Genomic DNA, 15067 nt, shown 5'->3' on the forward strand with positions numbered 1-15067 from the left:
GATGATCTACATAATATTATCTAGATACTAGACGGTGGAGATGAGGAAATTCGATCGAAAAGTGGTGCAAAAATGAAAATCCGCACCAAAACCATTGGTGCGGACTTGGTGCGGACGTCCGCAGATGAGACGGATTGTATATATATATATAAAGGATCAGAGGCGGACGTCCGTGAAGGTGAAAGAGTGTGGACGCCGACTCAAAAAGGCTCCAGGCGGTGCTAACGGCATTGGCAACCTTGACGTCGCTGAAGCAGACCTCCATCATGTCCTTCTCCTTACCGGTGGACTCTCCGACAAAGAGTTCGAAGACGAGAATGAGGTGCTTGAAGTTTTATGGTAAACTTCCCGACCGGACCATCGATCTAGCTCACCTCGGCTTTCAAACTCGAGTTTTTCAGGTATGAACACAACTGGACAGAATTCAGTCCGTCCATTTATTTTTCGAGTTTGAGGGCCTTAACGATTACCAAATTAGCTGAAATTTTGCAAAGATGATCTACACAATATTATCTAGATACTAGATGGTGGAGATGAGAAAATTCGATCAAAAAGTGGTGCAAAAATAGAAATCCGCACCAAAACTTTGGAGATGACGTCCGCACCTGAGAATTCCTGTATATATATATATATACATATATAGGGGCCGAATATGAAGCGGACGTCCGCAACTATGTTAAAGTGCGGTCGCCGGCTCAAATCAACTTCGGCGGCACCGATTGCTTCGTTGTTCTTGTTGGTTCCAATCAAGGGCTCTAGAACTTCTTGCCGGTAGACTCGATGATGATAAGTTTTGAATCTGGGATTGAACTTCTTCAAGTTTCTGCATTTTTTCCAGCGTCGAACCTTCTTCTACGATCACCTTGGCATTCAACTTGATGGTAATGGCGTCTAAGGATGGAAGAAGAGCTATCATATGCAACCGCTGGAGTTGATTTGAGCCGGCGTCCGCACTTTAACATAGTTGCGGACGTCCGCTTCATATCCTGCCTCTATATATATGTATATATATATACAGGAATTCTCAGGTGCGGACGTCATCTCCAAAGTTTTGGTGAGGATTTCCATTTTTGCACCACTTTTCGATCGAATTTTCTCATCTCCACCCTCTAGTATCTAGATAATATTGTGTAGATCATCTCTGTAAAATTTCAGCTAATTTGGTAATCGTTAAGGCCCTCAAACTCGAAAAACAAATGGACGGACTGAATTATGTCCGGTTGTGTTCATACAAGAAAAACTCGAGTTTGAAAGCCGAGGTGAGCTAGATCGATGGTCCGGTCGGGAAGTTTACCATAAAACTTCAAGCACCTCATTCTCGTCTTCGAACTCGTTGTTGGAGAGTCCACCGGTAAGGAGAAGGACATGATGGAGGTCTGCTTCAGCGACGTCAAGGTTGCCAACGCCGTCAGCACCTCCTAGAGCCTTTTTGAGTCGGCGTCCACACTTTTTCACCTTCACGGACGTCCGCCTCTGATCCTTTATATATATATATATATACAGTCCGTCTCAGCTGCGGACGTCCGCACCAATGGTTTTGGTGCGGATTTTCATTTTTGCACCACTTTTCGATCGAATTTCCTCATCTCCACCGTCTAGTATCTAGATAATATTGTGTAGATCATCTCTGCAAAATTTCAGCCAATTTGGTAATCGTTAATGCCCTCAAAATTGTGTTTTTCTAATATAAACATGAACCGGACAGAATTCAGTCCGTCCATTTGTTTTTCGAGTTTGAGAGCCTTAACGATTACCAAATTAGCTGAAATTTTACAGAGATGATCTACACAATATTATCTAGATACTAGACGGTGGAGATGAGGAAATTCGATCGAAAAGTGGTGAAAAAATGAAATCCGCACCAAACCATTGGTGTGGACGTCCGCAGCTGAGAAAAATCCTATATATATAACACAGTGATATAGATGCTTGATGATATACATGAACTATGTTGCATAGACCCCTGGAGTGTCGGAGTGTCGGAGTGTGCGACACGCCCGACACGCCCGACACGGCGACACGCCACGTGGCGTGTCGGAAAATGTTGACCTTTTCGACACGTTCTGACACATTGACCAACACGTCACCTCAGCCTCCGACACGCCACGCCATCAATTTTCAATATATATATATATATAATTATTATTTTTTTTTTAAAAGAGAGGTTTAAATGGATTAAGAAATTATTGAAATTTTCTTGTCTATTAGATATTAGAGGGCTATTGTGTTACTAAGTTGATGCCTAGTTCTTTTTACAACCTACATCGCTGCCCATTTGATTATCTTTAATGACTTGCATTTGATTTTCCTTAATGTTATTTTAATATGCTTATGTAATTGATTGAATTTAGATAAAAAATAAAGAAAAAAGATTGAATTTAGAACTTTTTTTTTTTTGATCAAAGGTCATACGATTTAAATCAGAGCAAGCAGTACAAAGACGACGTACCCTTGTAGGGTAGTCAGAAAACATTGTCTTGCAGAATTGCAAGTCATATACTAGATAAAGCATAAGCTTTGAAATCCTAAGTACACCTACCTTATAGCGATTAAGCATAATTATTTTACAGGTGAAACTAGGTTTCGGAGAAAATTATCAAGATTCTACGAAAATCACTAGTTACCTGGACCATAACTCATTCTAAATTAAGGGCCAAAGCCCAAATTCATCCGCTAGAGCCCAATCAGATGAAACCCTAGCTGATGCAGCCTAAGCCCAAACAAGCCCAACTCATAGAGAAGCCTTGAGAGAAACCCTAGCAACCTTCATCTTTTCCCTACCATCATCACCATCGGATAGCAGCGGCGCCGTAGGAACCAAATCCGGAATCAGAGCCAGAGCACCACCATCCTCCCCAACAACGGAAATATGGTGAATACCTGGTGCATATATGGCCTCTTGCTGAGATCTGAGACGCAAAGATCTGAATTGAGGGCTCCCAACCGCCGCCAAACAAGCCACCTCCGAGCGCTCCAATCCTCTTCAACGTTTCCATTCCATCCCAAGCCACAATTCGATCGGCCTGTATTGCTTCCTCCCTTGTATCAAACCCAAAGGCAAGAACAAAAAGAGAACAACCAAGACCTTTGTTTAGGAGATTCTGATGAACAAAGCCGCCATCACCACCACAAATTGGACTCAACATCCACCACCGCCCATATAAGGCACGATAGAGCCATCCATCACTGCCTTTGATTGGAGAAAAAGAGACTGGAGAAGAGATCTGCTTCCTCGTTAAAAGAGAATCACCGTTGCTGGTCAGTTTGAGAGTTTTGTCGACTGCCGCCGCCGAGTAAAACCCTAGCAGAGCTAGGGAGAGAGACATCTTGTCATATGCGTTGTTATTAACATGTCGCATAAAACGATTGAATTTATTAGAACATGATTTTGGTAATGTAATGAACTTATTTAATATTTTAGTATATTTTTTATGTATTAAAATTCATAAATATATTATTCTATTTGCCGTGTTCAAGCCGTGTCGAAGGAAACTCAGTTTTTAAGTTTTACCATGTAGCGCCATGACCGTGTCCGTATCCGTGCAACATAGTACATGAACTAGAGATGTCAATGTAAATAATTAATTTGTTTATTTCTCAAATATCAACTAAAGAAGATGTATACGACAATGCTGCAGCGCTGAAATATATAAATTACAATTACTATCTAGGGTTCTCATTATTAACTAAATAATTAATCAGCTACAGATTGTTAATTTTAGCATGCAGCTGCAGAATGTTAAACTCATCACCACCCCAGTAAATACTTGCTTAATTTGAAAAGCATTTTTGTATATCATCGGATAACCGAGAATTATTCAACTTAACTTACGGTTAAATAAAGCTACACCGACATTGCATAGAGGAACAGTAATTAGGACACTTATACTTCCAAATAATGGGACATTACCCCCCTACCAATGAGTTTGAGAAATATGTGTAGACGAGTTCTACTAATGAATATTCCCCGACATCCAATTCTTGTCCTATTTGCAGTGCATGTCTTTAGGTACGAAGAACAGATTAATATACCGGTAACTTTGTGTTAAGACACTAATTCCACTAACTATTATCTTAACATGGAGTTAATTAATTGATTAATTTATTTAGGGATTTATAAAATTCCTAGCTAGTATCATAATAGTGAAGAATGTGAGAGAATGTTCAAAAAACTCGTACAATTTATATTGTATCACATCTTTTATAAAGTATCGCAATCACACAACTTATCAATTATCCTACATATATTGTGAATGAAAATATCATATATTAGTACTTATTTGTACCTTGAGGCTATAAAGCATGCATTGTCTTCCAAAATTTCAAAGTTAAATCATATACTTTTGTCTCTTGGTCACTCAACGGGCCATATATCACAATGCTTTACAACAAAGGCTCCGTCACAAAGCAACGGGTTTTAGATTCTTCTTAGCTGTGCCAATGTGATATGTACAGTTTCAGTTTTCATTTTGGGATTTCATTTGACTGTGCTGACTATAATTGGAAAAGATGAAGAATATTTCTACTTCAATTCATTTCTCTTTTCATGACTACATACTTTTGGAAATATCTATCTTATTTTATATACTTCCCCAGTTCCCCTGGTTAATGGGCAGCACCATGGTTAGTGAACAACAACAATCATGAAGTGGAACACTTAAGAGGCAATCTGCCCTTTCAAATTGAAGTTTTTCAATGCTTTAACCCTTTTTTGTACTCTTAAATTAAGACAGAATCATATGGTAGCTTTCAAAGAAATATTTATTGATAATATACCGGTTAGTCTCTATAATTCATTTATTTCCATTAAGAGCGGATTCTACGCATTAAGGTACACTTGCACCGCTAATGTGTAAGTCATAACAATTGGAGCTGCGAAGATAGAATGAAGACTCGCGATTCTTAATTATTTCTTATACTTTTCATTTTTGATCTGATCAAAGTAAACGTACATAATAAGAGAAGCTCTTCTTTGACCTCGGATTCGCACATGTGTCGGAAATACTTGAACTACCTTAGCGCGTATAAAATTTTTCACTTTCTACTTAGACATGCATATATGTTCTTGTCCTCCCTTTTCTTTAATCTCTTTTCTTTTTCTTTTTTGGAAGCTAAGAGATGAAAGACATGATTCATTCCAAAGTCTAAACCAAGTTGTGACTCTAGCAAGTGCAACTTACCACACTATTGTCCGCTAAGAAAGCTTTACAAGACTAATTCTGATGCCTAGCTAATAGTTTAATAACTATCTGCGTTTAATTAACTTTTCCCCTTGTCATTGGTTCTCATAGCTTCAATTATTTGTGGTTGTTGAACAAAATGATGGATGTCCATGCCCCTGTCTCCTTTTCCCCACACATTTACCTGAATTGTTAGGTAACAAAAGAGTGCTCCAATGATACTTGTTAATTAGTTGTTTTGTGGAGACAGCTTCAACACGACATTCAATTGGTCTGAGGTCAATCCTCATTATATAAGGCAAAACCATGCAAGGGTCAATTATGATTGCAACACGTCCTGTTGAGTACTTGAGTTTGAGTCCCTTTAATTTTAATTAGGTAGATCGGACCACGAGCGATTATTGATCAGTTCGTATAGCATATAATCGTAGCAATCATGTCTTGAGCACTAACTCAATATTGTGATCTTGATGTGAGAAGTAATGGCTTCTTATTACTATGATGCAACAGACTTTCTTATACAGGATCGGATTTGGGAGGAAAAACCCAAAATTGAATGGGGATGGGGACGAGAAATGGGAAGTGAGATGACGAAAATGAGAAATATAGGGTCCTTAGTGAAAAAAATTACTATTTGGGGTTATCTATTATTGATCGAGCTTTACAGCCGAAAGCTAGCTATTCCATCACCACCGCCTTTGGCTTCAACTTGGAAGCTAATGAAATGAGCTTTGAACCCCTAAACCCTATTTACTCAAAACTTATTAGGTTCATGCATGTAAAAGGATGGCCACTGCAACTTGAACCCAGCAGCCTCATATAATTACATTACTTGAGCTTATATATGTGCAATTACAGATATGAAAGGTTGATGCATAGGTTAAGCAATGCCGTACTAGTTGAGAAAGAAAGGCAAGCTAGCGTGGTATCTGAGAAAACACAAAGCACGTTGCTAAACAGTTGGGACCAGCACAAATTGAGACCCTTCACAAGTACGAAGATGCCCGATCGAACCAACCAAAGCTTCAGCATATGGACTTGACCAGTTTTGAAACACCAGAAATTAACCAACTTGTCATATATGAAGTTCAGCTTCGTTTTATACTTTGGATTAAAATCTGTGAAGTTTGGTGGTTTCTTTTTCTTTCTCATTGTGCTGTGGTTAGATATGCGCATGTAGTAGTTTGAGGCAATAATTTAGAAGACGATGACATAGTTATATTATCATTGTACTTGAAAAGGAAGAGAACACGTTGGAAAAAGGTTGTTAATTTCGAATTTGGATTCTATATAATGCTGTAATGCATAGCACTATTTGGTGCAACCATTGGTTGATTGTACTGCTAAGCTCTTATTTAAGCGGAAACATTTATAATATCTACATCTAATTACGTAGATTAATCATACCCTTATTCTATATTATCATGCAGTTGGTTAGAACTAATTAAAGTGAAGTATGTATCCAATTCACTGTGAATTCTCATACTTTCATTTCAAATTGTTTCTCTTCCTCTTGCATGTCTGAGAAATACACATCGATCTGAGTCATCTGTCATGGGGGTTTTGGCAACTATGATGAGGTAATTTCTCATAAAAAAAAAAAAAAACTATAATGAGGTAATTCTTATGAACTTCGATCGATCTCAATAACCTGGATAATGCAATTCCAATCCACAAATTACTGTCATTTCTCCCATGAGAAGGTTCATAGCAATTGATTATTCCTAATAAGCAGGCAATACCTTCCCCAGTAGTCCACACTTTGGCCAGTTAATTAGCATATCCAGATTATTTCTTTTTATTAATTTAGCATATCCAGATCGACATGCATCCACTTATTTTGCTCGGGTTCATTCAGAATCTACGACCCTTTGGCCGGGACAACAAGAAGCTGATCAAGTCACTGGGACTTCTATATATTTAGTCATTTATTATTCGTTGCTGTACCATGAATCATAGTAGTGGCCGGGAACCAATCAATCTACAATGTGTTGATATGCTCACTAAGATTTAAGCCTAATGAAAACAAAGCTGAGAGACAACCCTAAACGCTGCCTTGTAGTCACACGGCAACATCTGTCCATGTCAAAATATGGGGTACCAAGGCCACTAAGGTCTTCCTTCTCACCCATCAACAAAAAGAATGTGTTACCTCTTTATGTATACAACTATGAAGTAGCAACATCATTCTAGATCGAGCGTGTGCCAAGGAGAGAGGCGTAACAGAGTAGAAGTTGAAGGCGACTCCAAACTTGTCATCAATGCAGTCAATGGAGTCTCAGCCCTGCCATGGAGGATTCTCAAGCTCATCCATGATATCAATAGCTTGAGAGAGTCCTTTGAATTTATCAGTTTTCACCACAAGTTTAGAGAAACAAACTTTGTTGCAAATGCTATGGCAACTCTCAGCCATAGCTTGAGAAATTGGTGCTTTAATTTTGGGATGAGTGTGTTCCTCCAGAAGCGGCCCTAGCTATTACCTTTGACGTGTAAACACCGGGTGCATTAGAGGCACCTCTATTTAATGAAAAAAAAAAACATCATTCTAGAGTGCCATCCTCTCTTTAGGTGCTCTACCTAGAGTTGCAGAGGATTGCGACAAAAGAGAGTGGTGGCGGAGGCGGTCATCGACGTTGGCTCTAGGAGAGTGTCTGGTCTTCGGATGAGGCAAGTAGTACCTAATGTCTCGACGTGTGGGCGGTGTGGCGTCGTGAAGAGTAGGCTTAATTGGGTGGTGTCGTGAAGCGCAAGCTTGGGAGGCATATGGGTTGCTACCGATGCCGTAAGAGTGGAGACATGTGGTGGTATTTTGAAGAATTGCCGGCTGAGTGAAGAATTGTTTGCAACATCATCTCTCTGGAAAACCTAGCTAAACTTTAGGGTTTTTTTTTTTTTTTTTTTTTCTTGGTTGTGAAATTGGGGATATTTTGTTTGTCGGCAAAATCTGGCAAAGAATAAGACAATAGAATCGAAGATATTCACTAGCTAATTACCAGGCTAAAACCTAGCTCGAATAGGAATTTAGGAAATTAACTAGGAAACCATTAGAATTTAGGAATTGCTGATAGGAGATATCAACATCTATATATCTTCAGGTCGATCTTAGCTTAAAATACTTCCAATCAGCTCTAGTTTTTTTTTCGTCATTAAGGCCTCTCTGGGTTATCTTCAGGCAGCACGTCATGGGTTTACTGAAGTCTCTGCGTCAGAAGATCTTAAGAAAGCTATGTTTTGGCGGAAGCAAGTTCAGCAGTGATTCCAACCACTTCAGGCGACTTGACGATCGTGCCGAAACCAAAACCTGCCGAACTCGGGGAGGTTGTGTACCTGTGTACATCGGTGAACAGAAGATGAGATATGAAGTCCCGCTGCAATATCTCTCTTTTAACAAATTCCAAGATTTGATTCTAGAATCGTTTGGAGGCGATCTTGAATTCGTCAAGAATGAAGGACCTATCGAGCTTCCGAATTGCACCACTGAGAAGTTCTATGAAATATTAAACGAGGCCGAGAAAAACTACAGAAGTACTACGATTGTGAGCCACTAGCTAGGGCTCAATGATTGTGGAAATTAGTTAGCATCAATCTTTATTTACTAATCAGAGTATTTCACGTCCCAAACCCTAGTTTAGCAAAGTTACATAAAGCAAACCAAAGTATTGGTAGACCTGACTAGGCCTGGTCAGGTAAGTTCTTTCCCTATATGGCAATGAATCTTTCTTTTTTGAGTATCAAAATCTGCAATTCCAGAGTAGATCGATATTTATAGCGGGAATATATAAGCTAGCCAAATCTTGATATTATTGTGGTTTAACATTGAATAAGGAAATTTGAAGGCATTTTCTCATTGCCACCTTTAGTAATTAGGTCTTAATGATTTTTCCTATTCGGTAAAACAAATACGCGGTTTGCATTAATACATATATCTGAATCGACTGAATGTATTAACTAATCCAGAGACTCATCACTCAGATTTTGAAGAATCCCAGATTTGATTATGCGTAATTCCAACGTATTATTGGTTACAGCTAATTAGGTTAATCACTCGGTAAAACAAATACGCGGTCTCCTTCTTATCCTAAAACCCCTATTTATAACCCTCGAATATTATACAGGTTCTACTACAACAAGTGCTTCTGAATCTCTTCCATCTTCTCTGCTTTCACTACCATCCTTTTCTCTTCTGTATCTCTAGAAATCATGATCGGAAAGTGTTGTTGCATCGTGATCGGCATCATTACCGGATGTGTTCTTATCTTCGGCGTTTCCATTTCAGCCTACATTCTCCATTTTGCCAAGTCCTTGCCTAAGGGGATGGTCCATTATCAGGTCACCAATGCCTCCCTGACCAAGTTCAACCTCACTACCAATAGCACCCTTCTCGATTACGACCTTAAACTCGATCTAACCCTTGAAAACCCTAGCCCCTTCGACTACAACTTCACCCGACTGGATGCCGTGCCGGTTTTCAAGAGCCAAAACCTAAATGACATAACCAATGTTTCGAAACCTTTCGACCTAGTTCACGAGACCAATGTGAAACTCCCGGCATTGTTCTCCGGGAACCATTCGGTGGCTCTAGGCGCTCAGGAGGCTTCTGATTTTGGGAAGGCTGGTGTCTTTGATATTGGTTTGAAGATTAACAGCGAGTTTTTGGCTGAGAAAAAGAAGAAGAAGGTGAGTTTTAAGCATGAGGTGACATGCGACTTGAAGGTCCCTCTGAATTCCAACGGAACAAATGTTGGTGGGAATTTTCAGATTACGAAGTGTAAGGTGGGTAAAGTCGACGTTAATTAGCAGGGACTAGATTTCGACATCAGTGAGGACTAGATTCGTAGTAATTTCTTGTGTTGTTATTATTTTTTTCTTCAATGGGTGTGTTTATTTCTTTGATTTGAAATTAATAAAAGGAAGGAATTTTTCTTCAATGCACATAATCTTTTTCTTTTATTATGCTTTTATTGCTAGTTGCCATTTAGAGCTATTATCCAATACAGTCAAATAACCATGCAAATTAAGGAGACTAGAAATCTGTAAATGTACATACAGAGCGCGTTTATCTAACAAATATGTACATATTGATTTCCTACAATGGTGATTTTCCTTAGCTTCTTTATAAGCAAAAATATTCAATTCTTGTGATTCTATTTTTAATGGAAAAGAAAAATGTGAAAGCTTCTCTTGCCGTCAAAGGTGAAAACTTTTGCTTAGCTTAACAACAAGAGATTTACTTTCAACTTATGCTTCTCGTATTACTATTGTAATGTAATGCTAAACATTATGGACATTCGATGTTTGAGTCTTTTTGTCACACCCCAGGACTCGCTCCGCCGTAACACGATATTGTCCGCTTTGGGCCCACCGGCCCTCACGGTTTTGTTTCCAGCAGCTCAGGAGCAGCTTCCCAGGAGGTCACCCATCCTGGGATTGCTCTCGCATCAACATGCTTAACCTCGGAGTACCCATCCCCTCCGAAGCCGCTGAGCCACCAAAAGGCCTCGTGTTAGATTGAAGGTGGGCATGTACATATACAGCACATAACCCCTCTCCGTTTGGCCGATGTGGGATATTACACTTTTTGTTGTCGGTGAATGAATAAACTTCATTAGAGGGCATGAGCCCAACAAGGAGAGCCGCCTTTCACCTGATTCAAGGACAAAAAAGGAAGAGGAAGAACACACAAAAATTCTTGTTTGCCAGGCGTCTTATGTCATCTAGTATTGGCTATTCACTTAGAATAGGTACATGCCGTATATTAAAGATGTTATTCCCCCCTAAAAAGGAAATAAACCTACTACAACAGGGCATCCTCCGCCGTTGGAGGGTTGGGGAGGCTCAGATGATTTTCGTGTTGTGTAACGTGATGGAAATCAGATGTTTGTTAGTGTGTAGCGTGACTTTTGTGTGTAAAGGAGTCAGTTGCTTGGAGTTTATTAACAATTCTTCAATAAATTTTCAGGTCATTCATTCAATTTGTCTTGAGTTTCTGATCAATATAAATTTCATCATTTGATGAACTTACAACTCCATTATTACAATATAGCCATTAGTGTTAGTGATGAATAGAGGTTCTGAGGAACAACTTCAGTTCAGCATGTAGATGCTATATGCATTTTACCAAAAATCAAACAAAACATGTGCTTCGCATTGTGAACTGTCCTTTCCTAAGGGGTACAACTGTGAGAGTTTACAGATATGTTGGTAACAGTACGAGATCAATCTAGTCTCTTGATATTTGGGGGGACAAAAAAAAAAAAAACAAACTCTGACCAACTTCTAATTCTGTCCAGGCTTTGGAGAATCTGATATCATTATGCTGCCTTCTACATATCTCGGATTTCATTCTTCTTGAATGAATATGTAAACAGAATGCGTTCACTGTTACATACCTCCTCCCCAACCAATTTCATTTATCTGTAACACTGAGTTGCATATGCAGAGAAATGTAGTGAAAGCTTTCAAGGGTTCTATACATCATTCAACCTTTGCCACACCTCCAGCAGGCATGTTGCTTTCTGCAACTCTCTCCATCACAAACCTGTAGAACATGATTTGCATTCACATGAAACAGGTTAGTCAAAGCATTGATTTCCACACCAACAGAGACCGAAATTTTGGTAATTTGTGAAGTCTAGTTTCTAGTCAACAAAATACCCAAATATATTAAGACTTACCTTGCGAATTTGTCCCGTGATGATTGCAAGATGTATATTGAGAGGATAAAAGACAGTGTGAGACCTGTTGGATGTATGAACATAAGTAGCTATTGTGTCAGAAAACTCATCAATTTATGTGTATTCTCAACTGTCAGATTGAATATGGATCATGAATCATTAGGGACAAATTACACAATTAGATCATAGAAAGACTCTGACCTGATCCAAATAGTACGTAAAATCCAGAAGTTACATCTATCTCCGATTGTTCCTCCCTGAACACATCAAGATAATCTCACAATTTCAGGCTAGACCAAAATCTGGATTCATATTATTCAAATCATAACTGAAATAAAGCTCAAAAGTTTTCTTGTAAAAAAACACTTCTACTTATATGACTTCTACAACCCAACCCAACACCACCCCAACCCCCCCCCCCCCCCCTCACATGTTTTTAACTGAAGACCACAAGACTAAGATCATAATGTACCAAAGAGCTATCCTGAATGGTTCAGCAGGACTGTCCACTATATCTATAACCATACACCAACAAACAGATCAAAGCCCCTCTCACATTTTTTAACTGAAGACCACAAGACTAAGATCATAATGTACCAAATAGCTATCCTGAATGGTTCAGCAGGACTGTCCACTATATCTATAACCATACACCAACAAACAGATCAAAGGATCTTCCAGGGATGCAATAACTTTTCCCGAGCTCAAATTACAAGTAATGAAGGTATATAAATTACACACAGTCGAAAAAAAAGTATAAGAATGCCATACATATAGAATATATTGGTCTTCTGCAAAGGAATACAGTGAAAGAGAATTTATGAATCCTATTTATGCCATATATCAACAAAGTATGTTGGAGATGGAAACAAATAAGAGAACTCATGAATCCTATCTAGGAAGAAGAATTGTCTCTTCTTCTTTCCCCTTTCCCCGGAAGATAGTTTTCTCCAGTATAAAATCAAATCTAATTAGGATACGATAAAAGATTAGTCAGCACTAACCATGTATATCTGACCAGCACATGCTTTGGCCAGTTCTGAGGATCCCAAAATTGTTTACGAATATCCGGATGAATTTCTACATCTGCACAAGAGTACATGACATAAGAACACAACTATAAATGAACTGTTCAAGCAAGATAAGAGTTATAACTTCCAATTATTGTGCTTTTTTCTTTTCCAAGACTTTAACAATGACAGTTGGGAGTCCTATTCTTCTGGTAAAACATGTGATGGGTACTCTATGATTCATTTAAGGACTGGTCCAAAGTGGTGAAGGTGGCTTAAAACAGAAAAATGGATGTAAAAGAAAGACGAGTCCTTCCAAATGTCCTGCTGAATTCATTAAGAAAAGCAAATTTATATAGCCATATTAAAGAATAACCGAAATGGTATTACATACAGTGGTGAGGCATGTCCACAACTTTCGCGGTGACACCATGCAAATCACTCCCAGAGTATCTCTGTATTGCATAACAAGTTAGTCAGACCAAAAAATTACAGAAATGTCTCACTATCCTCTCTATGCTTAACAAGACGGCATAGTAAACTTATGTTGAAATCCCGATAAACAAGCCTTACCAAATGCACATCAATCATCGGAACCGCTGAGCTTTTACGATTTATCAAATAAAGCCATGGAATCAAGAACTTTTCTCTCCCAACTTGAAACGATCTGCACGCAAAACATTAAGATATCAATTCCCAAACAACCGTAATTTAACTAATCTTCAGAAGCAAAAATTACAATCTAAACCTTCTTCGTTCTAAAGCTTCTCCTTAATCTCAATGCAATACAGCATAGCTAACCAAGTCATTTAAAAAAAAAAACCCAAGTTTTCATTCAATTACAAATCACAGGCAAAACGTTCTAATAAACCCTCAAAGATCGAAATTTTCGAACGTGTATATAAAATGTCATACGTAAAAAGTCCAGCATTACTTATATACTCACATTTTGTAAGCATCAGCTCCAGTGTAACCCGTGGGCATCGCTATAGGAATCAACACCTGTAACAGTAAAACAGACCCCGTAAAAACCCAAATCAAACCCTAATTGACTGAAACAAGAGAAAGTGAAGAGCTTTTACCTCACGATTCACACCAAAGATCGGGCAATGTCTTCCGATCATGTCGTGCCAGTCGGTTTTCATCTGCAAAATTCAACCCCGACCCATTAAAATTGATCCCCAATTGAATTTAGGGTTTCACGGAGAGAAGAGAAAGAGTACGAACAGAGTGGTAGAGGCCCATCTTGCTCATGGGGACGATGTCACCTGGCCTGTAAGCAACAGAGAAACTGGGCATGGATAAAGACGAGAGAATCAGAAGCAGTAGTGAGAGAATCGATCTCTCTCCGATTCCCGCCATCGCTCTGAGATTTCACTACTGGGTCTTCTGAAGGTTCGAGCTTTCGAGGTTGAAGAGTGGGTGAAGACTCGAGGTTGGAGAAGACGGTGATGGCCTTTTGGGTAATTTCCTGGTATAGTACTCGATTAATTACAATACGGGCCATACGTGGGTTAGGCGGATTATTTGGGCCGCCAGGCGGTGGGCCAGTGCGTGTGGCCTAGCAAAACGTGTGATTGTATAAGTGCAAGAGTTGTTCGATCGAGGACAAGTGGAAAAGTGGAAAACAAACAAAGCTAAAAATTGTGAGACCTAATCAAGTTCGAGGATTCATAATTTTAATATTTTAATTATGGATTTTTATGTGGAAAAAAAATGAAAGAACTTATATTAGTTTTCATTTTTATATTAAATCGGACAATATTTTTAATGAGGCAATATTAAGTCCTTGGGATGTATAATCCATCAATATTAATAAAATTAAATTAAAAAATTTAAAGTTTAGAGATGAACTATAATCTAGTAAAGATGGGAAGGAACATAACAACAAACTAGATTCAGGAGTTAGTGAATGCCCAATACTTAAAGGTGGGTCGGGTTGTCCTCATCTTTCTTTTGCACTAATAAAACTTAAAGATAAAGAATGAGACGAGATTAGTTTGTAGTCGATATCACTTACTATCGATCTGAAAGAGAAATATTATGGTTTGAATCTCGTAGTCCGTCTCTCTAAGTGAGACTGTGAGAGCATCTTACATTGTCTCTAATTCAATAAATACTTCTATCCTTCTTTGAAAGCTCAATTTTAACAACAACGAGATATATATATATATATATATATATACAGTGCTGATCGAGGTGG

General features: G+C 38.7%; 1 protein-coding gene across 1 annotated transcript; it reads right to left on the reverse strand.

The window, feature by feature from the left end:
• Nucleotides 1–11251: 11251 nt before the first annotated feature.
• Nucleotides 11252–14305, reverse strand: LOC101294477. Its single transcript, XM_004302535.1, has 9 exons — nucleotides 14092–14305; nucleotides 13947–14009; nucleotides 13811–13866; nucleotides 13438–13531; nucleotides 13259–13319; nucleotides 12859–12940; nucleotides 12056–12111; nucleotides 11855–11918; nucleotides 11252–11718 (listed from the first exon to the last, which is right to left on the reverse strand). Exons 1-9 carry the CDS (start codon nucleotides 14224–14226, stop codon nucleotides 11655–11657), a joined length of 675 nt encoding a protein of 224 aa, XP_004302583.1. The 5' UTR covers nucleotides 14227–14305; the 3' UTR covers nucleotides 11252–11654.
• Nucleotides 14306–15067: the final 762 nt, after the last annotated feature.

Source organism: Fragaria vesca, linkage group LG6 (genome assembly GCF_000184155.1).
Source record: "Fragaria vesca subsp. vesca linkage group LG6, FraVesHawaii_1.0, whole genome shotgun sequence".
Classification (NCBI taxonomy): Eukaryota; Viridiplantae; Streptophyta; class Magnoliopsida; order Rosales; family Rosaceae; genus Fragaria; species Fragaria vesca.

Excerpts from the sequence above, each read along its gene's own strand:
- LOC101294477 (XM_004302535.1), bottom strand. The coding sequence starts at position 14,226 with ATGGCGGGAATCGGAGAGAGATCGATTCTCTCACTACTGCTTCTGATT. Across the intron at positions 12,941-13,258 it reads TGTGGACATGCCTCACCACT|ATGTAGAAATTCATCCGGAT; the intron begins GTATGTAATACC and ends ACTCTTGTGCAG. Across the intron at positions 11,719-11,854 it reads TCACGGGACAAATTCGCAAG|GTTTGTGATGGAGAGAGTTG; the intron begins GTAAGTCTTAAT and ends CATGTTCTACAG.